This window comes from Heteronotia binoei, chromosome 5 (assembly GCF_032191835.1).
Source record: "Heteronotia binoei isolate CCM8104 ecotype False Entrance Well chromosome 5, APGP_CSIRO_Hbin_v1, whole genome shotgun sequence".
Classification (NCBI taxonomy): Eukaryota; Metazoa; Chordata; class Lepidosauria; order Squamata; family Gekkonidae; genus Heteronotia; species Heteronotia binoei.
In genome coordinates this window covers 75,124,803-75,151,789 of record NC_083227.1, presented here as the reverse complement: position 1 = coordinate 75,151,789, position 26,987 = coordinate 75,124,803, and the positions used below count along the sequence as shown (strand labels likewise).

At 42.9% G+C, this 26,987-nt stretch overlaps 1 protein-coding gene across 5 annotated transcripts in view; it reads left to right on the top strand.

Moving 5' to 3' along the window:
- The window catches only part of TMCC1 (transmembrane and coiled-coil domain family 1), a 180,785-nt gene extending 164,624 nt beyond the window's left edge, over window positions 1–16,161 (top strand). For all 5 annotated transcript variants that reach the window (XM_060239644.1, XM_060239648.1, XM_060239649.1 and 2 more), the window contains exons 3-4: window positions 11,530–11,665; window positions 14,899–16,161. In XM_060239644.1, coding sequence (XP_060095627.1) covers window positions 11,530–11,665; window positions 14,899–15,213 — 451 coding nt within the window. In that variant the 3' untranslated portion in view covers window positions 15,214–16,161. The remainder of the gene's footprint in view (window positions 1–11,529; window positions 11,666–14,898) is intronic.
- Window positions 16,162–26,987: the final 10,826 nt, after the last annotated feature.

Below are 26,987 nucleotides of genomic sequence, written 5' to 3'. Positions count from 1 at the left end.
CACTTCCTCACTTGCACCTGCTGGAATGGCCTTGGGTCAGCCATAACTATCACAGGAGTTGTCCTTGAAAGGGCAGCTTCTGTGAGAGCTCTCTCAGCCCCACCCATCTCACAGGCTGTGGGGGAGGAAGATAAAGGAGATTGTGAGACTCCGAGGTTCAGAGTGGAGGGTGGGATATAAATCCAATATCAACTCCCTTCCTTCCTTCCTTCCTTCCTTCCTTCCTTCCTTCCTTCCTTCCTTCCTTCCTTCCTTCCTTCCTTCCTTCCTTCCTTCCTTCCTTCCTTCCTTCCTTCCTGTTTGGTGTAGTGGTTAAGTGTGTGGACTCTTATCTGTGAGAACCGTGTTTGATTCCCCACTTCCTCACTTGCACCTGCTGGAATGGCCTTGGGTCAGCCATAACTATCACAGGAGTTGTCCTTGAAAGGGCAGCTTCTGTGAGAGCTCTCTCAGCCCCACCCATCTCACAGGCTGTGGGGGAGGAAGATAAAGGAGATTGTGAGACTCCGAGGTTCAGAGTGGAGGGTGGGATATAAATCCAATATCAACTTCCTTCCTTCCTTCCTTCCTTCCTTCCTTCCTTCCTTCCTTCCTTCCTTCCTTCCTTCCTTCCTTCCTTCCTTCCTTCCTTCCTTCCTTCCTTCCTTCCTTCCTTCCTTCCTTCCTTTTCTGTGGCTCTCAAGCATCTGAAGTTCATGTCTTAGCTCTTAAACATCTGACATTTATAGTATGTGGCTCTTACATTAATCAAGTTTGGCCACCCTTGACCTAGGTTCTAGAGCATGAAAATTGACAATTTTTCAGTAAAGTTACCAGATTGTGAGTGATCTTTCATGTACTGTAAACAAAAAGTTAACTTGTCCATCAGTGTTTCATACCACACTGCTTTGTACCAAGATTTAATACATAGACTTTTGTTTTCCATTTTCCAGTAATTTCTAATCTCGCAGCAGAGATAAGGATGACTGTAAGGTTTTGTACAACTGATTTTTACTATATCCTTGAAAAACCCCAAATGATACATGATGACATTCTGTCTACCTGAGAGATCTCCCCATAGAGCTACAATCTAAGAGTTACATGACAACTACAAACGTTCCCAGCAGCCTGTTCAACAATAAGGGGGAACGTTAGCAGAACTATATAATTTTAATACTGCCATATACCCTGTAGTAATTTTCTTTAAAGAAGTATCCTTGTTCTTAGCAACTGTTGTCTTAAATGGTGGCATAATCACAATAGTTGTTCAGTTGGATTAAGAAACAGCATGATAGTTTCTACTTTTTTAAAAAATGAAACATATAAGAGCTACCCTTCCTGCAAGTCTCCAAATTGCCCAATGAAAATAGTTCATGTGTACTGTCTCATGAACAGTCATAAAATCGCATCGCTCCGTTCCGACTTCCCTGCCATATTAGATACAGTTAGCGAACCTGAGGCTCCGTGCCTGTCTTCGGATTGTGTCCTGGACGGCTTCGGTGCGCTCAGCCTGGAAGAAGTTGACAGGATCCTCCTATCTGCACGCCCAACAACCTGTAAATTGGACCCATGCCCCTCCTGGCTTATTAAGACCTGCCAGAGGGAGCTAAGATATCCTATACAAGATATCATAAATAGACCCCGCTAGAGGGGCATTTTCCATCAGCGCTTAAAGAGGCGGTGGTCTGTCCCCTCTTGAAGAAAACAACGTTAGACCCGGCCGAATTGGCACACTACCGGCCGGTCTCGAATTTGCCCTTCTTGGGCAAACTTATTGAGAGGGCAGTGGCGTTGCAACTACAGAGTTTCCTGGAGGATGCTTCTATCCTTGACCCCTACCAGTCTGGCTTTCGCCCGGGCCACAGGACGGAGACGGTGCTGGTCGCCCTGATGGATGACCTTCAGCGGCATCTGGATCAAGGTGGCTCGGCGGTGCTGATGCTGTTAGACCTATCGGCAGCGTTCGATACGGTCGACCATCGGCTTCTGGCGTGCCGCCTTGCCGACGCAGGGATTCAGGGGCTGGCCTTGCAATGGCTTTCCTCTTTCCTTGACGGTCGGGGGCAAAGGGTGGCGATTGGGGAGGAACTGTCCCGGAGACACACGCTTGATTGCGGAGTGCCTCAAGGGGCAGTACTTTCCCCGATGTTATTTAACATCTATATGCGCCCCCTTGCCCAGATTGCCCGAAGGTATGGGCTGGGTTGCCATCAATATGCTGACGACACCCAGCTCTATCTGCTTATGGACGGACGGCCCGCCTGCGCCCCAGATAATCTGGACCGGGCGTTACAGGCAGTGGCTAGGTGGCTTAGGCTGAGCGGGCTGAAGCTGAATCAGGCGAAGACAGAGGTCCTTTGCTTGGGTCGCTGCGGCCCGGGAAGGGAAATCCCCCTGCCAGCTTTTGACGGCGCGCCGTTGATAGCGTCGAGCAGGGTCAAGAGCTTGGGGGTACTATTGGAGCCTTCACTGACGATGGAGGCTCAGATAGCAGCCACTGCCAAGTCCGCTTTCTTTCATCTTAGGCGGGCGAGGCAGTTGGCCCCCTTCCTGGAGCGCGACGACCTAGCAACGGTGATTCATGCTACGGTCACCTCGAGGCTGGACTACTGTAATGCCCTCTACATGGGGCTACCCTTGTGCCGGACCCGGAAACTGCAGCTAGTGCAGAACGCCGCTGCCCGGCTGCTATTAGGGCTCCCAAGATGGGAGCACATACGGTCGGGGCTCCGGGACCTGCACTGGCTGCCAGTAACATTCCGAGTCCAGTACAAGGTGTTGGTCATTACCTTTAAAGCCCTATATGGCCTAGGTCCTGCCTACCTTAGGGACCGTCTCTCCCCACACGTTCCCCAGAGAGTACTACGGTCGGGTTCACAAAACCTGCTGGTAATCCCCAGGCCAAAGGAGGCCCGTCTAAAATCCACCAGGGACCGGGCCTTCTCAATAACCAGCTGCCGGAGGAACCAGCTGCCGGAACCAGCTGCCGGAGGAGGTGCGGGCCCTGCGGGACCTAGGACAGTTCCACAGGGCCTGTAAGACAGCCCTCTTCCGGCAGGCCTATAACATCTAACTGACAATGAGGATACCTTCTGAATGGAATAAAATGCACATACAGACCGCTGGTTTTATTTTTATTTGTTTTATTAATTATGGTTTAAATTGTATCTGTAAATGCTTTTAAATCGAATCTGTGTAAATTATTATGTTGTAAGCCGCCCTGAGACACTTCGGTGAGAAGGGCGGGATATAAGTCTAAATATAAATAAATAAATAAATAAATGTTGGAAGGGAATATCTCTGGCAGCTAAGAGTATTGGATAGGTACTGAAGCTAATTGTGCTTGCTGCTAAGGTGAGGACATCACATGCTTCTAGTACCTGTCCCCATGTGGATGAATACAAACACAAGGAGCCATAGGGTGGGAGGAATCTGAGAAAGCCATTCAGGGGGGCACGGTGCTGACCTTCTTAGAGTCCTCACACTCACAGGTTCTCTGGAGCTGCTAATTTTGAATGGAGACTGCTTTTTGCCACCAGAATAAATTCAAATGGAGTGTGAATTCTCCCAACACAAAAGAGCCTGTGATAGAGACCCCGAGCAGCTTCAGCTTTTGAAGTCTTGAATCAGGAAATCCTATGCTTTTGAGACAAATTTCTCATACTTTTTGACTGCTTTGGTGTAGTGATTAGGCATGCAGACTCTAATCTGGGAGAGCCAGGTTTGATTCCCCACTTTTTCACATGCACCAGTTGAGTGACTTTGAGTCAGTCACAAGTTCTTTCAGAGCAGTTCTTGAAAGAGTTATTTCAGCTCTACTTGTTTCACAGGGTGTCTGTTGTGGGGAGGGGAAGGGAAAGGAGATTGTAAGCCACTCTGAGACTCCCAAGTGAAGGGCAGGGTATAAATCCAGTATCTTCTCTCTTGTTGTTGTTCTTCTTTGTATATAGCAAGTGGATAATTCCTCTCAGGCGCTACTGCCAAGCAATCAAGGTAGTGGGAGTTTTTTAATATATCCATTCTTGCCAACTTTCCCCCTCCCTCCCAGATTTTCACTTGTAAATGTTAAGTTCCTAGTGATAACTGGCCCCTCAGTCTCCTCCTACAGTAAATATGTTGCATCTCATCTAAAAGACAGTTTGGTTTTAGTGATTTTCTTCAATAAAAGACTGTCCAAAGTTGAGAAACAGCCACAGGAATGCCATTCTACCTACAGACACAGTTCTTCTTAGATGACTGTAGAAATTATGCTATAACTTAACTGAAATTGATGCTGGAACCGTGTGTGATATGTACGGTAGTATAGAGCACCTTATATATTTTATTGGAAGGCTATAGAAAACCCACATACATTCTGAATTGTTGGTGGCCCACCCATCTTTAGAGGCAGCCTCCATCAACAGAAGTAGGAAACCCCTGAATACCAGTTCTGGAAGGCATCATCAGTAAGGGAAGCTTGGCCTCTGTGCACTATTTTATTTATGTATTTCTTCATTCATTCACTCATTCACATTTCTGTCCTGCCCTCCTCAGATGGCGGGTCATATCAAATAAAACAACTTATATATTTCTAATCCCTGCCCAAAGGACTTCCGGCTTGCCTTGACCAGGGCCAGGGCTTCTTCAGTCCTGGCTCTGACTTGGTAGAATCAGCTGCCCACCGAGATTCGGGCCCTACCGATTTAATACCATTCCAAATGACCTGCAAGAAGGAGCTATTCCATCAGGCTTTTGGTTGAGGGCGTCCTCATTTCACTGCCTATACCATCTATTTGTCCTCCCCTACAATGATCTATTAATTTACCATCTTGACTATTAGATTTTGGGCCAACATCTATGACATCTAAATTTTAATCTGTAAATTAAGAACAGAAGAACAGAAGAGAAGCCATGTTAGATCAGGCCAATGGCCCATCCAGTCCAACACTCTGTGTCACACAGTGGCAAAAAAATTTTATATATACACACACACTGTGGCTAATAGCCACTGATGGACCTCTGCTCCATATTTCTATCTAAACCCCTCTTGAAGCTGGCTATGCTTGTGGCCGCCACCACCTCCTGTGGCAGTGAATTCCACATGTTAATCACCCTTTGGGTGAAGAAGTACTTCCTTTTATCCGTTTTAACCTGTCTGCTCAGCAATTTCATCGAATGCCCACGAGTTCTTGTATTGTGCCCACACTGCCTATGCTGTATTTTATCTTGTGCTTGTTTTTGACAGTTTTATTATTTTATTGCTGGTTTTAACTGTTTTATTATGCCTGTAATCTGCCCTGAGCCCATCATGGCAAAGGGCGGAATATAAATCTAATCAATCAATCTATCAACTAAGCATAAAAACCAAACAAAACTAATTTACTGATTAAAATTCACTAATTAAAAAAAATCAAATGGTTACCATTTCAAGAACCTAATTCCTGACTGGACAACAATAATGAGTAAAGTAGACATAATCAAACACTACTCCCGAGTGGGTCAGGATGTGGCAGGGAGGCCATATTAATGGTTGGTGATGCCCACTGTCTCAGCTTAAAGGCCTGGTGGAACAACTCCATTTTACAGGCCCTGAGAAATTGCAACAGGCTGTGCAGGGCCTGGATCTCTAGTAGGAGCTTGTTCCACCAGGCAGAGGCCAGGACCGAAAAAGCCCTGGCCCTAGTTGAGCCTAAGTGGACATCCTTTGGGCCAGGGACAACCAGGAGATGGTGCTCAGCAGAGTTCTCCGGGGGGGGGGGTGCATGGAGAGAGGTAGTCCCTTAGATATGCTGGTCCAGGCCATTAAGGGCTTTAAAGGTTAACACCATGAAATGGATATGGTACTCGACGGGTAGCCAGTGCAACTGGCAGAGCACCGGCTGGATATGTGCCCATATAGGTGTCCCAGCCAGCAGGCGTGCCACCACATTTTGCACCAACTGGAGTTTCCAGATCAGATTCAAGGGCAAGGCCATGTAGAGCAAATTGCAGCAATCTAGTCTGGAAGTGACCGTTGCACGGGTCACTGTGGCAAGATCCTGAGCAGAGAGGTAAAGAATCAGTTGCTTGACCTGTTGAAGGTGGTAAAAGACAGATCTGGCAACCACCTTGACCTAGGTCTCCATAGAAAGTGAGGCATCCAAGATCACCCCAAGGCTTCTAACTCTTAGTGCTGGTACCAGTGGTGCCCCATCAAGGGTCGGGAGCCCAATTCCAGAACCAGCTCCACCCGGATTCCCACACAGGATCTCCATCTTAGATGGATTAAGTTCAACCATTTGGGCGGTCCTCCCTGGCAACTGGTTTGCCACTGCATTAAACAGGATGCCAGACTAAACGGACTACTGGTCTGATCCAGCAGCTTCTTACGTTCATTGTGTTGTGGGCTAGCTGTGACCACCAAAGACTACTGCAGAATCTGATTACAGTTTAAGATTGTTAAATAGCTCCGGTAGAGGAAGGTTAGAGCTGATGAGGTAACAAAAGATTTCTGTTAATGTATATTATTATAGGTGCACAAGCTGATGTGGTTATGTTTATTGCATGTGTCACCATGCTGACATGTGAACTGTGGCAATTCAGATGAGTTTTGCTGGATCCAAACTTTAATTAAAGCAGCTTCAACCCCTAAAGATACAGATAAAGAAAAACCCTTGAATTCCAGGTTGACTACATCATCTGTATATGCACTCCAGCAGTGTCGGTAATCAGGACCTGACTTGATCTCTTGCACCTTCTGCTTGGTGGCACAAATAGCAGCTTGAATGAAGGCTTTATCATGCTATCTATCATTGCCATTACCATGGTGAGAGTTTGCCAGGCAAACAACAGGTGATGCATGGAGTTTTCCAATCCAGTCTCAAACACACACACACACACACACACACACACCCCTCATAGCCAGAAAAAGCAGTCAAGGAAAGGAAAGAAAAAACTTTCTTCACATTTTGCAACTGATCACTCTTAGTTTCTTTCCATCCCAAGTTGGAGTCAAACAGAGATGGAAGCAAAAGGGCACACCAAAGCCTGAAGAAATTATTAGCATGTTCAAGAGGTTGGATCTGTTATTCTCCCTCTTGATCTCCGGAGAGGAAATTGAATGTGGAGGTATAAGGCTGAGGCACAAATGACTTGAAAAGGCCTCTAGCTAGTTCAGGTACTCTACTTGATTTTGTGTTGTATTAGGTCCTAAGTCACCTTCTTCCTTGTTCTCTCTGTCCCTGACTTGCCAGTTGTGCTGCAACAGAATGAAGGGGGCAGAGAACTGGAACCTTTGCCTCTCCTTTAACTCAGCAGTCTTGGCTATTTCAGTGTAATAACAGAAAATTCTAAAACAGATTAGATTTAGCAAAGGAAAAAAAATGTCTGGCCATCTCTGACATGGAAATATAAAATGAATCCAAAGCTACAAAACATACAGAATCTAATTAGTACAGTTAAAAGTAAAATATGATTGCTTAATCTTTAAAACATCTCATTTGATTTTTACGTTATATAAATCAACGGAAGATCAAGGGGGGTTTTACCTTCCTGAAACTCAAGAAAGGGGTTCAGTCTGCTTCAAATATTTGTTTCATTTGTATCCCATCTTTCAGTCTAATGATTTTTGTAAGCTTTGAGAACCTAGCAAACTTGCACATTTTAAATGCCAGTGTCTTTACAGGTGGGGTTTTAGAACTTAGTCATTGTTGAGCTATAATTATTTTTGAGGGAGGTAATAACACTGGTACTATATTATAGTGCCTAGAAGCTATAATGTGTATAAGCAATGTGGTCATTCCTACAGAATTGCTTTGTAAATGTTAACTTCTTCACTTCACATGACTTAAGCCTAGTCATTGTTAAAGTGTGCACATAACTATATCTAATTGTTTGTATTTGCAATTATAGGACATTTAAGCAATGTTTCCTTTTGTTGTTGAGCCCTGAAACCATCTGCTCACATGGCTAGATCAATGTAAATAGATTCTGTCTGGCAAGCCAAGTTATTCATGGTGGTCAAAAAAAATAAAATCTACTCACCTGACCTTTCATGAGATGTGGCCATTCCAAAGCCTGCATCATATTCTTTGCCCGCCTTCAACTGTAGTATATTTTTAATTGCTGAAGTTTCCTTTCTTAGCAGTTGGCTGGCAGACATTGATATATTCATTATTAAAGGTAAAGGTAGTCCCTTGTTCACACACCAGTCGTTTCTGACTCGGGGGTGACATAGCATCGTGACGTTTTCACAGCAGACTTTTTATGGGGTGGTTTGCCATTGCCTTCCTCAATCATCTACACTTTGCCCCCAGCAAGCTGGGTACTCATTTTACCAACCTGTTGAGGGTGATAAATTTTGGCTCTTTTAGATGTCACAGTAAACTATAATTTGATCAAAACATGGTTTATAAAATTGCGGCTTATTGTGATATTTGAATGCCAGCTACCGAAAAAAACTGGGTTATTGGTGGGTGCTAACCAAGCTTGTATATAGCCTGTTAACTGTGGTTAATATCAGCAGTGGTTTGTTGTGATGCTTAAATGCTGGTGTCACAGCTTGTTCTGAATACCACACTTTTCAGCCTCCTGAACACAGAGACCATAGCATGACGTTGGAGGAATTTTGATCCTGTTGAATTCAGCTAGGAATTTAGCTTTCTCAGGAGTATTTTATTCTCTGCCTTCTCTTTGTAGTCTTGTTTCTTCTTCTAGTAGTGAAGACTCTCCAACCATCCTGCACAGAGGAGAGATTTTAAAAGTCGCATGTCCAAAGCTCTTGTTTAGTCACATGTTTTTATTCAGCCCTCCAACATGCACAATAGAAATTGTTCCACAGAAAATAGCATTAGTCAAACAAAGCAGGAGTCAAGTAGCATCTTTAAGACCAACCAAGTTTTATTCAGAATGTAAGCTTTCGTGTGCTCTCTAAGAACACTTCATCAGTGTCGTCTGATAAAGTGTGTTTACAGAGCACACGAAAGCTTACGTTCTGAATAAAACTTGGTTGGTCTTAAAGGTGAAGCTTGACTCCTGCTTTGTTCAACTGCTTCAGACCAACACAGCTGCCCATTTGGATCTATCTAGCATTAGTCAAAATTAGTTTACCACTCACTCATAAAGAGAGCTTCCCCTGTTATATTCCAAGAGGGTGAGTGAATGAGTGGCCATGGCTATTATGTGTGTGTGTTCCCCCACCCCCTTTTTTACTTCCTGAGAGAAAACCCAATTGGGGAATTTGGCAGAAGGGAAATCTTTGCATTTTGCTTTGAAGTTAAAAGGCTTAAGGATACAATTACATGGCTACGGGCGGGGGGGGGGGGGGGGGACAATATATTATAATAATAAACCCGACACTGGCTTCACAGGAACAAATCACTTGGCACTCGTGTTGTTCTGCCCACTCAGTCCCAGACAGAGACCCTGGGTTCTTTATTACTCCGTTTCACAATTCACAATTTCTTCAATGGTATAAGCTATTACAGAACAATATACATAATACATCATGAATAACATACTTTTTAAATAACATACTTTAAAAAAATGTTTTTTACATATCTTTATATAAATTTTCATTTTTATTTTAGGCTGACCTTCAACCAATTAGTATCCAGACGCGATGTAATGACTTTGAATAACCTTCCTATTCTATAACAAAATCATAAATCTTTATGAAATAAACCATAATTCATTTCTAAGAAATCTTTCTAAGATTTCAACATAATGCATATAATAGGAGTAATGTTTATTCTGCACTTTTAAGGAGAGAGTCTTTCTACATTCATTGTTTACAAACTTTGATGCCTCATGGTTTGAATCAACTGATTGACTACAGCTGTTTTCTGTAATTGACAAGGGTTCTTTTAAGGAATGGGATACAGTATAATAATAGGTGGAACATGGGATTGTTTCAAGACGCAAAAAACTCAATGAGGCTTGATTCCATATAGAGCAAGAGATTGTAGAAAATAATATTGGTAAGCATGGATTAAAATAAATAACTTCATTAAATATAACATAAATCGATTATTAAAATGAATTATGGTTTATTTCAAAAAGATTTATGATTTTGTTATAGAATTGGAAGGTTATTCAAAGTCATTACTTTGTGTCCAGATACTAATTGATTGAAGGTCAGCCTAAAATAAAAACGAAAAATTATATAAAAATATGGAAAAACATTTTAAAAAGTATTTTAAAAGTATATTCATGATGTATTATGTACATTCTTCTGTTATAGCTTATACCATTGAAGAAATTGTGAATTGTGAAACGGAGTAATAAAGAACCCAGGGTCTCCATCTGGGACTGAGTGGGCAAAACTACACGAGTGCCAAGTGATTTGTTCCTGAGAAGCCAGTGTCGGGTTTATTATTATAATGTGTAGTTTGTATACCATCACTCCCAAGTGTTATTTACTCTATAGTCAGGGGGGAAAGCAGGGTAATTGAAAGTCTTTAGGTAAGATCAAGGAGGACAGTAAAAGATATAAACTTCCAGAAATTTTAAATGCAGGGAACATAATTGAAATGTCTGCAGTACTTAAAACCTAAACATATGTTACTGCTTTAACAAAGTAACATGTATCTATTATAACTTAATTAGCATATAAAATTGTGCTATTTGGCATATTTATGAATTTTATAAATGCCTTAGTTTTTCTATGAGTAGAATTGAAAATATACTCAGTGCTAAAGAGAGAGTTACAAGCTGTTGGACCATATGATTCCTCACCACATTTATCTTAATTTTAGCCATCTGGGAGGTGGGAGAAAATGGAAGATGAAAATGGAGGTGGGGGGGAGACCCACACTCTACAGAAGAAAGTTTATTTGGACAAAATCAGTCTCATACAATCACAATAGGTCTTATAGCTTATCTGAATATCTAGATAAACTTTATAACAGTGACTTTATGTATTTATTTGAAACACTATATATACCACTTATTTGAGAAGAACTAATTTAAACAGACATATTTGAAAATATTGTGTATTTCTGTAGTATATACAGGAAATACCATTATCTGATGCTGCAGATTGACTTTCATAAATATCTTCATATTACACATTCTGAATGAGTAAATCCTTGGCTTCAAATGCATTTCATTTAAGCAAATATTTCATATGAGTATTTTTCAGTGCTCCCTAAAATTTCAGATTATGAAGGTAAAAATGGGATTTTTCTTTTCAAATGTTACTTTTCCCCTCCCTCAGCCTTTACATTTCTGTCTAGGCTCTGCCCCCTCCCCCCCCCCCCGCTTCCTCCATCTTTTAGCAAGCAGACTTGAGAGATTGTGAGATTTGGCAACAGCTTGGTGATTTAGGGGAGCTCACATATAACATGCATGGATTCTCTGTAGAGGCAGGAATGGAAATGGCATACTAACTGGGATTTACAAACAAATTGGTCTGGGTTTGTGCAAAAGTGGGGTTTAAAGAAGCCACTGGTCATTGTGATAACTGAATCCAACTTGGGCCCTTGAAGTGCTTAGTCTCAAGGCAGGTTTAACCTCTGCAGTCATCACGTTGACTCTGGTTCATAGGATTGTCAGTGCTTTCCCTAAAGCAAGTACAATTTTTCTCTGTTCTAGATGTGAACGGTTAGAAGAACAGCTGAATGACCTGACTGAACTCCACCAGAATGAGATTCTCAATTTAAAGCAGGAGTTGGCCAGCATGGAGGAAAAAATAGCTTATCAGTCCTACGAGCGAGCCAGAGACATTCAGGTTGGTGAAAGGAAGAAGACATGCACCCCACCCCCCCATACACACACACACTCCATTCAAATATTGGGATGGTTGAATTTGTGTTAGGGTTTTACAGCACAATAATCCAATCCTATTGATTGGGGGATCAATAGGATTGGATTATTATGCTGTAAAACCCTAACTTCCTTTTTAGCTCCATTGTGCCAGCTATGCTCTGAAACAAGCCACTGACATGATTCAGATTTAATGACAAGCTGGGGTTTGTTGTTAATTAAATTAGCCCAGGGATCCTCAAGCTCACATACTCTCTTCCTTCCTTCCCCCTCATTAATTAAATCTTCCACTTTTACTGCAGAATATGATTTATTACACATCTATGGCCTATTCTCAGATCTTGATTAAATCTAGTATTTGGAATCTGGTTAGGAGGAAAGAGCAAACTATAGTAGTTTATGGTATTGACTTAATGACAAATTCTGGCTTGTAGTAAAGTGAAAATGGTTCATTATCAAGCCATGGCTGGTCAGTAAGGGAAGAGATCATAGAAGCCACCAGATCTTTCAGGCTCATACATGTGATGATAAATCATCTAGGCCATGCTGTTTTATACTTTCTGATTTTACCCACCTGTTCTTTCTGGTATATTAATCTACTGACTGATATACTTTTGCTGCCTATAGTTCAAACAGGAGCCTTTTGCCATATATGCAGGGAAACCGTTGGGGGGCTAAAATGCTGTGCCAAGAGCTTCTTATAATATTGTTCTGTGTCAGCTTTTAGCAGGATGTGCCTGTCATTAGTTTGAATGCTTTCGACACAGATGTTAAACTAAAAACAGCAAGCTGGCTTTAAATGTCTACTCTGCCCATTCAGGAAGCAACCTATTCTGTTTTTCTTGCCCAAATAAGGAGGCATCTGCTGGAAAGGTTTGGTCTGCAAGTAAAGTATTTGGAGCCAGAAGGCTGGGATATTGGATTGAGAGAGTTGCAGCTGCAGAGCAAACACCATGCTATTTAGTTCAGCAAGTCTATTTGCAGTGCATTCACCCACATATTGACACCCAGAGTATCTTTGCAGGAGATAAGAGAGACTGGAAAACATTGTGAGGAACTAACTAAATGTGGTGGCAGCCGCCCTGAGTGCTAGAATGCAAGTCTGCCACACAGCAGTGTCATGTAGAAGGGGTGTGAGATTGAGGGAGATGACAATTCCAGCCAAAGGAGCAGCAAACCAGAGAGCAGCAGGGTATTTGAGATGCTTTCCTCTCTCCTGCAAGTTGCTTTCTGGAGTAGTGCAGACATTTTACACAGTGATAGGAAACAAAAACACACTAAATTCAGCAAGTTAAACACTGAAACAAAACTCTGGGCAAGTTTTCATTGGGTGAAGTTCTAGGTAAACCACCATGGGGAGAGCATTTCAAAGACAAAGCCCGACTACAGAAAAAGCTGTTCAGGACCTCAGATACCCAGTTTGACTGGTGAAAGCTGGTTTATACCCAGATATATATCCAGCAAGTGGGTAATTATAACAATGTGCAGTGACTTCCTATTATTTTGCAACTTAAAAAAAGAAAGCTTCATTGCTTCCCCCCTGCTTAGTCTGATTTGTCATTGACAAGGCAGAAGCTCTCTGTATCATTCTACTTTGCATTCATTCACACTGAGGAGGAGTTGAGGGATTTCCACATTCCACACTTGAAATGATGCCCTAAAAGGAGTTGCTTGACCAGTTGTGGTTGTGTTGCTTCAGAAGAAGTTAAACATTGATGGGTGTAATCATGACTTGAAGTCCTTAGACTATGAAATGTCACCATTATAGGTCAGTTGCATGAGATGTAAGCCATTATGCTGGAAATTATGTTAGGGAAATTAAGCTGAAAATGTGGTTGCCATTTCCCAGAGATGTAAGGCACTTTGGAGCACACCATGGAGTTCCTGGGATTCTGTCAGCCACTTGTTTTCTCAAATAAGAGAGCCATAAAGTGCATGAAGAGATTAAAGAGCAAAGATACATTTCCGCAGATAACCTCTTACTGTACTTTCCAGGGAGGGCAAGATGGACCCCTGTTCTGGGTATTGAGATGTGTGGGATGTTCACTGGGAGTCTGGGCTTCATCTTTCCATGTGAGAATGAGTTCCCTAAATCTGGATTGGGTAGAGGCTTCCTGCCAGCAAAGACAGAAAGGGTTAACAGATCAGTAACATCTGGCAATCTTTGCTCAAGTGCTGGAGGTCAGATTCGCACGTATGGAGCAGGTGGGGGTCAGGATATGCATTTATTCCACAGACATCTGGGGGGATGTTAGTGGTAAGTTTAGCATAGCATTATGTTTTCCTGGGGTTTTTCCCCATTAGATATGTAACCCAGTAGGCAAAATAGTATTTTGCTTACTAGCTTAATCTATACCTGTAAAGATTTCCTTTAAGAGAGCAGACTGTCATTCAAAGTTCTGTTTGTACACTTTAGATCCCTCACTCACATTGAACACACTTAAATGCACATACACAGGAGAAAGGTATGAAGAGGCAGTCTTAACTAGTGCCCCAAGACACTGGTAACATGGGAGGCTGGATTTTTAAGCCAGCGGAATGACTCACATCCTGCAAAGAGTGAATGAGGAACCAGGAATGCGGACACATCATGCTATCTACATCTGTATTTCCCAAGCTTTTTAGAGGGCATGCCAGTTCCCAAGCTTTGTCACTAACGTGTCAGCCCCCTGAGGCTTTTGGCACATGGTTCGCATATCACCACACTGGCAACCCATCCCGGGCTGGTGTCAGCATACCCTGAAGTGGGGCAGCAGAAGGGCCCACCACAGTGCTCCCAGATGCATGCATTCCTCATGCCTCCAGGTGTAGGGCTGCAGGCAGTGCAGGATGCTGTGAACATTGGCAGTGGTGGTAGGGCTCACAAACAAGCAGAGGAAGAATGCACAGGGAAGTAGAGGGCATGTGGATACGTGAGAAAGGAGGAGGATGTGAGAGGAGGGTCTGGGGATGAGTAGAGAAAGGAAAGGGGGTCCCAAGAGCTCTCTGCCATGGCTCCCAGAATCTGGAATCAGCCCTGAACCCATCCATATGTGTCTTGCATCCTTCTTATGGTCAGACTTTACCACTTGGGTAAAAAGTTTTGCAAGGCATGATTTGACTTCTCACTGTCACAGAATATTTAAATATAATTGATGCATGTACACAGATACAACAATGCACTATGCAGTTACTAAACTGTCCTGTTCTGCTCCACAGGAAGCATTAGAGGCATGTCAGACCAGAATCTCAAAGATGGAACTGCAACAACAGCAGCAGCAAGTTGTCCAGTTGGAGGGTCTTGAAAACGCCACTGCCAGAAACCTTCTGGGCAAGCTCATCAACATCCTCTTGGCTGTCATGGCTGTTCTGTTGGTCTTTGTCTCCACCGTGGCTAACTGTGTAGTCCCCCTCATGAAAACTCGCAGCAGGACGTTCAGCACTTTATTTGTAGTGGTCTTCATTGCCTTTTTATGGAAGCACTGGGATGCCCTTACTGGCTACTTGGAACGATTTTTTTCACCCCCTAGATGATGTCAAGAAGAACTGGCTGTTGCCCCACCCACTCCAGTTTGCTCTGGCAAGTGAGCGCGGCAAAGCTTAGTCAGCAGCTTCTTCCTCCACTGAAGTTTTAAAGTGTCAGAGTGTGAATTTGTTTACAGTTTAAAACAAAAATAACGTTTTCTCTCTATGAGATGTATTGGCAATAGTATTTTTTAGATTTTATTCAAGAGCTCATTTTTGGCAAAAATCCTGGATAATTTTTATGTAGCATGGTTCTCTTTGGATGCAAAGATTCCTTAAAACGTACAAAATAAAAGAAAAACACCGATTTGGAGCACACCAATGGGCAATTTAAGTTATAGCTCGAACTACTGTACTAAACCTGTTGGGAAGAGGAGAATATGGTTACATAAAACATAACAAAAGATTAACCTAGTGCACAGCCTTGTACAATGGTACTGGATGATCCCATAATGCTGCTGTGAAACCTGACAACATTCCATGTCCGAATGTCTAGCTTCAGGGTGGCTTTCTCTAATGGAAGATCAATACAATGCGTGGAACTCCCTGGATCTCTTGCTAAGTTGGCCTCTTATGCTAACAAGGCTGCCATTTTTTTTTCTTGTAAAGCCTGCTGAACTTTTTGGCTAGGTATATGAAGTGGATGAATAACACCATTCAGTAACTGCACAGTTGTTCTACAGTATTTTGAAGTAGCCCTTTAAATACTTAAGCAAAAGCCCTTGGTTGCACTTTTACGGTTTTTTAAAATATGTATAGTCACAGATTTAAAAATCCAAACGGCATACTTGAAGAGTGTAATACTCAAACTCTCAGTGCTTCCTTATTGTTTCTAATAGGATTTTTTTATTGTTGTTGTTATTGGGGGTTGTTTTTGAACTTAGGGATTGGGAGGGGGTTGTCTTTCTTCCCCCCCCCCCCTTAAAAATAAAGAAGTGATGTTCTTAAATGAAGAAATGTGTGAATAAGTGTGAGGTGTCTTGTCCTGAAACAATTTTGAGGAAGGCAAAAGGTAGCTTCTAGTGACAACCAATTAGAAGCAATTTTTGTGTCATCCCGCACTTGCAAGATGCAGCATTTGCGGGGGCGGGGGGGGTCCTCTTTCTCCTCTCTGTCTTCGTACATGTTTTTTTCTTCTTCTTCTTTTATAGGGGCAAGAATGAAAGGTCTGATCCTGGATCTGTAGCATCCAGTCTCAGAATATTTTCATGAGAAATAAGGATATCCTTGTTTGTCTTACAGATATGAACAGTGACTTTGTATTTTAAGTAACTGAGAGAGATAGAGCTGAAGTTCTGTTCCGGGGAAACTAAATTGGTACTTGGGAGTCTCAGTCTCACATCCATAGGATTTAAACTCTCGGATTACTCTCCTGCATGCCAAAGTTGAGGTTGTTGACTGGATGTCGGCTACCCCGTAACTTAGGATCTAGTCAAGAAGTTACTCTAGGCCTTTAAGGAAAGAGTAAATGCTAAAGGACGTGTTAGGTCAAAACCCCCAATCCCTTAGACACTCTTGGATTTAATTTATTATTCAGATAAACTCCCTTATAACTGAAACCAAAGTTGCCCTGTTAACAAACCCTAGCAATGTTCATTGTCAGTACATTTGTGTTTGTGGTCTCCTGTACATCTTGTGTATATTGCAGAAAGAGCCCACACATACACACACACAGGTTGTAATACTTGGTTCAGCTTTACTCAGTAGCAGTTCTTACATTACTCAGAAATGAGGAAAACTAGAATCACCAACAGCTTGTGTTAATTTCCCCCCCTCTGTTGCTCATCACACTCTCCTCTGTTTCTCACTTGCCAAGAAGGGACTCCCACTGGGGCTGTCAAATCTCACAATGTTTGCAGTACTCACTTGCATTTTAGAGAACAGGGCAAGGAGATAACATGAGCCACTTATACTTCTTTGGTAACACATGAACTGGCTCTACTGAGTGCAAGAATGTTGCATCTTCATCCATCCTGTCCTGTCTTGCTGAAGGTTTTCTGTTTTGTTTTGGTTTTTTTAGTTGGCTAACAGACTTTATATAATTCAGATTAATTCTTAATTCTGGCTGTTTCCACCATGGAACCTTTTTTTTTTTTTTTGGGGGGGGGGGGGGCTGATTCTTTTACATTGCTGGAATTTAATTATTGTAATTCATCCTTAGCCTGTGTTCCATCTAAGAACCTAACAATGCCCAAGTGACCTAATATATATATATATATATATATATATATATATATATATATATATATATATATATAATGAGTCAAGGAACGCTTGTTGTTGTGAGGGCTTTTTTCTCTAGAATGGTGGTATGCCATCTCCTCTGTGTTCATGAACATAATTTGCTCTTTTGATTCTAACAGCCAGCAATAGGAAATCTTCCCTGTGTCCCTGCTCATCACTCAAGAGATCTAACATATCACTACCATAATTGCAGCTCTTTAAATACTCAGGTTCCTCATGCTAAAATCGTACGCCTCACTGTCACTGGGTGAATATCAGCTTGTTCTTGTAAGGACCAATTTCAACACTCAAGCCAAAAAGAAACATTTGCATTTCCCTAGACTTGCAGCTAGATAATGAATATGTTAGCATTCTTGTTACCATTCATCTTGGCCAATCATAGCAAACCTTCATTGATCTGACACCCATTTCTTAGCAGAACTCCAAGCACTCTCTTCCTTCCTCCCCTTTTCCATCATGACATCCTCAAACTAAACAAAAGGGAAGGCTTTGACTGCTACCTGAAGTGCTTGATGGGCCAGTTCTAGAAACTCAGTTCTTGGCACCATCTTAAGATGTATGGCCATACATGGGTTTTAGTCCTACTGCTCTATTCCAGTAAGGGTGGAACAAGAAATGTATTATAAATCCACATTTTGGTACTCAATCTCAACACCCACATCTGAAGGACACCTCATAAAAAAATAATTCAGCTCCTGAATTCTAAGTATACAAAGTGTGCTTTGATAAACTGTTCTATTTACCAGAAAGGAAATTATTGGTAGAACCTTCCTCTCCAAAATTGTTCCGTTGAAGGCCTTTTAGACTGCAATTGTGTCTTGATCCTAAGTTAAGCTTTATGTGATGTTGCATCCAATCAACTGAGTATCCTAACATGGCTCTTGTGTTGTCATTTTGCCTTCTTTGCTAGCAGGTGGTTCCGCTTCCACCTCCTGTTATCTGAAGGGTTGTGACGGCATCAAACTGCTTAATCCATGTTGTTTGAAAATGTGACTCTAGCTTTAAAACTCCCCATGCCCTGTGTTAAGTGCTGTATTCTTTTTCTTAAACATGAAGCATTCCTGAAAGACTGTGTTTGACAATGGGTGGTGTGTTTGTGTCTGTGTGTGTGTTTAACCTTGGGTTTTTACTAGCGTGGGCCCTCTTTTAACTTGTGGGATTTGTTTTCTCTTACAAATTTCTTTGTGGATAGGGTGAGATGTTAAGTTCCTCACACATCATGTGATCATAAACAAGGAAAGAATGTAGAGCAGACTGCCTTGATTAAAAAGGGGGGAAGTAACAGTTTAACACACTTTCCATGGTTCATAAATATTTTGCCCTTTTCCTGCTACTTGTCCATTAAATGAAAAAAATCCTAGATTGCTTCCCTTCTACCATTGCAAAATGATACTGTGTACTCAAAGACAATAACAGAAAGTGTCCACATTAATTATTTTGTTGGGATAAACCAGTCTTGTGGACACTTACAAATCAGGTTTTTGTTGTAGAGGCTGTTGTGCTGGCCTAACGGGGCGTTGTTTTTCAGCTATTGGGGATGGGGAAGAGGACTATAAGAAGCAAAAGCTTCACACAACTGAAGCCAGGTGATGAAGGGGGCTGAGTGGGTGTTGATCTTGGTCCGATCACTTGCCAGTTTTAAGAGAGTTCTGAATGTGGCTAATGAGTTCTCTGTATGTCTGTGTGTGTCTGTATTGTGTATGCCAGGTGGTATCGTGCATTAGTAGGCAACTGACATAGCTGTAAGTGCAGTTTTTTTTTAAAAAAAGTATACAATAAAAACTCACTTGCACGGGATGAAGAGTACAGAAATGACACTTGTGAACGTAACACTGTAGTTTATAGATCTTTAAGCTGCTAACTGTTGAGAGGGATTGACATGTGTCTTGTCTGGTAGTCACAGGTTTGTCTGTGACTTATACTGTATATAAAATTAAATAAAGACCTCAGATATTAAGTACTGTGTGAGTTTAGTATTTCTAAAGGCAGTGTGGGGAAGGGGTTTAGGTTCTGTGCATAAAAATAGCATATTGCAAGATATTTTATACCTCAACAGGAAAGAAATATTAACTTCTCAACAGCTGCCACATCACATGACCACTTCTGAGGGCAGTATGCTGGCTGAGTGAATATAGTATGTGGGGTGTTTACTCTCAAAGCATATGAAGAAGAAGAGGAGTTGTTATTTATATCCAACTTTTCTCTACCCTGTCAAAGCAGCTTACAATTGCCTTCCCTTCCTTTCCCCGCAACAGGCACCTTGTGAGACAGGTAGGGTGGAGAGAACCCGGAAAGAACTTTGTCCAGCCCAAGGTCACCCATGTGGAAGAGAGAGGAATCAAAACCCAGTTATCCAGATTAGAGTCAGCCGCACAAACACTACAGCACATCTGACTTACTACAAAAATATCAGACTTCTCATCTAACCAGCCCACAGCAGTGGGATCTCCCAAGATATCAGGCATGTTTTTCTCAAACTGAATCAGAACTGATTCAAGTGAATTTTACTGTATTTTATTCATTTATGCCGCACCAACAGGGGCCCAAAGTGGCTTATATCATTCTCCTCTGTTTTCTCACAACAACCCTGTGAGGTAGGTTAGGCTGAGAATGATTGTCCCAAGGTCACCCAGCAAGCTTCCATGGCATGAGTTGGGATTTGGATGTGAGTCTCCCAGATGCTAGTCCAGTGCTCTTAAGGTATTCTGCATGCAAAGCACATGCTCCATCATGGAACTGCTTACTGACAGTACAGTTCACGCTTGCTACCTTTCAGAAACACCTGTATTCCTGTGTCTGATGAGGAAACACATCAGACACCATGATCATTTGTGAGAGATAGTTCACACACCCTGATGTGTGCTGCAGCTGACAAGGTCCAGGGCTCTTTCATTTGTGATAGTTCGCATACAACCTTGGTAGAACCTGCTGGCTCTCACCTTGGTGAACTGCTAACATAACCAAAACACAACAAAAACTCTGCAGATGTTTACTGGACTCAGAGTTAATGACTGTCCCAGGATTTCCTAGGGAAGTTCATGGCTTTCCATAAAATGTACAACCATCTTTTTAATACATTACATTGGTTCCTTGCAAGTGGTGCCCCAGGATTTTAGATGTGAGCATGCGGTACTACATTATCCCTGCAGTGAAGAGAGGCTTGAAACAACCCCACAGCTCACAGAAATTGGTAGCGGTCTTTCCCCATTATGCATATGGCTTGAGAGATGGCAAACTATTAATGAAGAAGAGTCTCGTGTGCTTTCCCTGCTCCTTCATTACTTTTTTTAAATTGATGGACTTTTCTTTTTTTGCTGTCAGGTTGCAGCCAACTTGTGGAGGATTTTCAAGGCAAGGGACATTCAGAGGTAGTTTCCCCTTGCTTGCCTCTGCATCACAATAACCCTGGTATTCCTTGGTGGTCTCCCATCCATAAGATAGATGGGAGCCAACCCTGGTTAGCTTCCAAGGTCAGGCTTTTCTGGGTTATCCAGATCAGAGCTTGATAAACATGGGCACATGAAACCTCATAACTTTAAGAATACCCAAGAAATTTTACCCCCAAGAACCACTGTGAATTTTTGATGGACTCTGAACTAGCGAAAGGAACAGAATGTTCAGACTATATAAAACCTTTCAGACTTTTATATAATGACAAAAAACCATACTTTGAAAATGGCGCAGTATGATCCCACCCAAACAACTCCATTCTCTCGTGGGCGTATTTTGGAAAGCCTACTCTATGGGGATATTTTATTTGACAAAGATCATCTGTCAACAGACACTTCCAGGGTGATGCTGAGGCTCTATCCACACATCACAAAATCCTCCTGTTTTCGGGGGAACAACCCTAGCATTCTAAATTAGATGTGTGAAGGGAGTTTTGTCCCGCTGTCCCGTTTTTTTCTGCTTGTAACCAAAGCAAGTGGGGAGAAACAGCTTTAGCCTCTGCCCACTGCTTAGTTTGCATTTGCAAACTGCCCAGTCAATCTGCTATTAGCTTTGTTGTGAAATTCATTTGTAGCTGCGTAAATAATGTGATTTTAACAATGGAGCTAACAGAGTTATGTGTGTGGGAGGCAAAAACTCTCAGCATACATCAGATGCAAACTTCTTGGGTTGTTCCCTAACAAACATTAGGATTTTGTAATGTGTGCATATAAACAATTCAAGCAATTCAATTCAAATTCAAATTTCTCCCCCCACCCCTCTTCCTGACCTCTTTTCTGCATGTGGCCAAAGATGGTACTGGTAGTTCTGTGAATAAAGATCCCAACAAATCCCCCCCTTATGTGTGTGTCTGTGTTTGTAGGCATGAGCCATTCCCCTTTGAATCAGGACCATGGCATGCTGGAAGGGGAAATTAAGGTACCGTATACATACACACCATTTTTTACAAACCATGCAAAGCTCCTGTTTGCCCTGCTGGTACAAACATAAGAGAAGCCATGTTGCATCAGACCAATGGCCCATCCAGTCCAACACTGTCACACAGTGGCAAAAAAACCCCAGGTGCCATCAAGAGGTCCATCAGTGGGGCCAGGACACTAGATGCCTTCCCCCCCTAAGGATCAAGAATATAGAGCATCACTGTCCCAGACAGAGAGATCCAACAATACATTGTGTCTAATAGCCACTGATGGACCTCTGTTCCGTATGTTTATCCATTCCCCTCTTGAAGATGTCTATGCTTGCATCAGCACCTGTATGCTTCCCACAACAGGACTATTATCAACTCTCCAGGGCCTTTTCAGGTCAGGAAAAAGACTTCAACTAGGCCCATATGTGTTCTGTTCATAGAAATCCTAGCATCATGTATGGTTTGGCCATTGCAAAACCATGTTTTTCATACTTAATAGAGCATGGCTGGGAAACAACTTTATTGTTGGTCTTGCACACCACCTAGTGGTACAATTTTAGCTTTTCAGCAGTTACATTTATATCTGTTCCTTATAACAAAGAGATGGTCAGTCCACTTACTTACATAGAGATATGAAAGTGAAGGAGCAACGTCCAAACTTAAAATGGACTGGTCACACCTGTTTCTATAGCTCCAGTGGTGGTAAAATCATACAAGAATTTTGCCCCTTCCCCCTCCAAAGCTATTCAATCAGTTCATCTGTAGGTGAGTGGGAGAGGTATGTATCTCATATTAGTGTTTGCAGTTGGGAACCAGCTCTCTTCTGACTTTTCCATTCCATTTGTTCAACACATCCTCACATCTCAGAGTTTTCACTTCAAAGAGAGGCTTCTGGACTGGTGCCCCCCACCCTGCCACCAGTAACCCTGTTCAGGATAATGGTGTGGCATGTGATAGCACCAGGAGCTCAGATTAATACCACAAAGCAGCCACTCCGAAGAAATGGGACTCTGGGTAGGAGTTCACGTTTCCTTAAAAGTATGTTCATGTGTGATCTGTAGACAGGTGAATTCCCTTAGCTCAGTTCGGAACAAGCCTAAAATGATCCTGAGGAATGCTTCCGGGACACTATAAAATTTGTTCTAATTCAGTTTCCATTCCACACTGAGCCATGCTATGTTGGTGGTGATGATATCACTCGGAGCATGACATACCTGCAAATAAGTTGGTCTGTGGCTGACATACTTGCAGGACTGTGTCTCCTGGTATGTTCCCCAAAGAGCTCACAAGATCAGAACTTGCTGGCGATCCCTGGCCCAAAAGATATCTGCTGTCCTTGACCAGAGCCAGGGCCTTTTCAACCCCGGCTTCTGCCTGGTGGGACTCTCTGCCCAGAGACATCTGTGCCCTGCAGGACCTAGTACAGTTCTACAAGGCACACAAGACAGAGATGTTCCACCGAGCCTACAGCTGAGGACAGCTGTGGTTCTTTGCATCACATCTGGCTCATGATGACCCAGCCCATGTAGGAAGAAACCTGAAATCTGATATTGAATGCCATCTAAAGATAGTTTGTTACTGGTTTTAATCTGATTAAGTATTGATTGTTTTAATGTTTTTAACAAAGTATTGTATGATTTAATTCTTGAGCCCTGCAGGGAAGGATGGTTTAGAAATTAAGTAACGTATGGCAAGGCCTACTGCTAAACCTTACCCCAAGACCCTCCCACCTCCTTTCTCAAAGGAAAGGAGGAAGCAGTGTGATAGGGAAGGCTGCTGCTGCTGCATCCATTAGTTTTGGGAAGCACTGGCGCTGCAACTCCCACGATTCCTGTGTCAATACGGAGATGGATGATCACAACAGTGTCCAGGCTTCAATCATGAGGCCTACAGTTGCTGCTCATTAATCCCACCCACCCTTCTTCCCAGAAGCTCAAGGTGGCTTATGTAATTCTCTCCCCCTATCTTTATAACAGGTTTGTGAAGTAGGTTGGGCTGAAAGAACGGCTGGCCCTGTATCTTCAGAGAGCTTTATGCTTGATCTAAACCTGTCTTCCTAGCCTGATATTCTTTTCTAACCACTATATCACACTGGTTGTTGCTTAACAAACCACTGTTTAGGATATAAGCCCTGAACAAAAATCATTGACAAATAACTCTACTAGATGTATATCATAGCCCCTTTGCCTTCATAGCTAAAGGAGCTTTCTTCTGCATTTTTAGTACTTCAAACAGCTAGGCCTTTCATTTTTTTTGTTCAACTTTGGCTTGGGCTGACATCTAGTGGTTAAGAGAACTCATTGCCTTACAGTTTCAAATATTGCTGTGTGAAAGGGATAGGCACAGACCAGAAAATGCTGGTTCAGTTCATGAACAGAACTGGACCAGTTCCCGGACCAGTTCATGAACCGAACCACAGCTTGGTTTGCGAACCAGATTGCAAACTGGTTCAATTTTTAAAAAGCCCCACACAGGGCTTCGAGGCTCCAAAATGGCAGGCTGTCTCCAGATCGCTCTCTTCAATGTACCCACCAAGTTTGGAACACATTGGACTTTGGGAGGCTGAGTTACAGACCCCTAAAAAGGTCATTCAGTGCAATGCTTTTCAAAGGGATGGCACCTCTGCTGGTTCAGGAGTGACAAAAACTGACCTGTGTAAGCTGGAGGCCTTCAACGCACACAATTCCTCCCTGGGATAAACCTCCACATGGCCCACATGTTACATGCCTGTCAGATTTGGGGGGATCCAAGTAGCAGACCACCATGCAAGGTGTGTCCAGGAAACTGTTTTGGGGGGAGTTGTCCTGCATCATTTTGAGACACTACAGTGTGGACCTGGTTATGCTACAGGTATCAGACTCCCAGAGTACCTCCTCAGGGACAACCCACATGGCTGCAGGTGGCTGTGTCTTCCTGGGACTAGCCACCCAGCCCTGGTGACATGATGACTGATTGGGGCCAAGCCTTCCATCCTACCTGGGAAGGTGACAGGAACAACCAACCCTGGCAACCGGGACTCACTGCACAGCTGTGGGAGGGGGCACTGGTGGACTAGCTAAGGGAATGTGTAGGAATATGTGGCAGAGGAGAAAGGATGTCTTTGGAGGATCAGAAAAGGTACCCCACAGCCAGGGAAGAGGGCAGTTGGCCAAGCCCCCCAGAAATCTGTAGATAGTTTGGGTGCCTGAGTGGGAGCGGTGAGAGGAAACCCCCCCAGGCAGAGACTCAAGCAACGCAGGAAGAAACGGGGTGCTTTCTGAAGCAGCAGAAAGGAGACCCCACAGCCAGCATACAGAGAAAGGGCAGTTTTCAGAACCCACAAAAGTGAACAGTCCACCCCCAAATCAAATCAAAATATGTTTTAAAAGAAACAAAATCTATCCATGTTTCCCACTCCTCACAGCAAAGAAAAAGGCGGCATGGGGGGGATTTAGCTCTGAATGCAAGGAAAAGAGAAAAAAGAGAGGTGATGCTTTTACTCTGACAGTTTGTATAGAGGCCAGGAGATTCAACAGGTTTCTCCACCCACCCCAATAATTCCCCTCCTTCAGTCCACCAAAAGATATTCTTTCATGCGCAAGGAGAACAAGACTTGCAAAACCAGATGCAAACAGAGGACAGGAATGCGTCTCCAGTGATTATATACATCCCACCCCCCATCCTGAGGAAGTCAGATCAATGCCTGTCATTGGAAATCAGACTTGCCTGTAAGCTTCAGACTGTTCCTATTGGTCCCTCGATGGCTGGAAATGTCCCACCCATACCCACTTTTCAGCGCAAAACTCCATGGGTGGAGTTTCTTTGCTAAGAGTGCACAAGAGGTTCCGAACTGGGCAGAAGGTTCGGAGACTTCCTGGTCCGGACATGTGACTTTCGAACCGAACTGTCTGAACCTTGAACAAGGTAAAGTCCAGGCCAGATTTTGTTCAGTGTTCGGGTCTGTGCCCATCCCTACTGTGTAATGAGTGGGTGAACATTTTGATTTTCAAAGACATTTGGTTACCTATACAAGAATTTTCAAAAGAAGAATGCAGAGTAAGCAGCGAAGTGGTTAAGTTTGCAGACGATACTAAATTGTTCAAGGTGGTAAGAACCAGAGAGGATTGTGAGGCAATCCAAAGGGATCTGTTGAGGCTGGGTGAGTGGGCGTCAACGTGGCAGATGAGTGTGGCCAAGTGCAACGTAATGCACTTAATCCCAGCTACAAATACAAGTTGATGGGGTGTGAACTGGCAGAGACTGACCAAGAGAGAGATCTTGGGCTCATGGTAGATAACTCACTGAAAATGTCAAGACAGTATGCAATTGCAATAAAAAAGGCCAATGCCATGCTGGGAATTATTAGGAACGGAATTGAAAACAAATCAGCCAATATCATAATGCCCCTGTATAAATCGATGGTGCGGTCTCATTTGGAATACTGTATACAATTCTGGTCACCGCACCTCAAAAAGGATATTATAGCATTGGAAAAAGTGCAGAAAAGGGCAATTAGAATGATTAAAGGTTTGGAACACTTTCCCTATGAAGAAAGGTTAAAACGCTTGGGGCTCTTTAGCTTGGAGAAACGTCGACTGCGGGGTGACATGATAGAGGTTTACAAGATTATGCATGGGATAGAGAAAGTAGAGAAAGAAGTACTTTTCTCCCTTTCTCACAATACAAGAACTCGTGGGCATTCAATGAAATTGCTGAGCAGTCGGGTTAGAATGGATAAAAGGAAGTACTTCTTCATCCAAAGGGTGATTAACATGTGGAATTCACTGCTACAGGACGTGGTGGCGGCTACAAGCACAGCCAGCTTCAAGAGGGGTTTGGATAAAAATATGGAGCTGAGGTCCATCAGTGGCTATTAGCCACAGCATATTATTGGAACTGTCTGGGGCAGTGATGCTCTGTATTCTTGGTGCTTGGGGGGTGGCAAAGTGGAAGGGCTTCTAGCCCCACTTGTGAACCTCCTTTTTTTTGGCCACTGTGTGACACAGAGTGTTGGACTGGATGGGCCATTGGCCTGATCCAATATGGCTTCTCTTATGTTCTAAATGTAGAAATTTCTAAATGTTCATCCATAAGTTTAATATTATATCTTATCCTGGTCTCAGTTGGCACCTTTCACTGTTTACTCAATATAGCTCTCATATCTTAAGAGCCCTTCTGGGTCAGACCATTTTGGTCTATC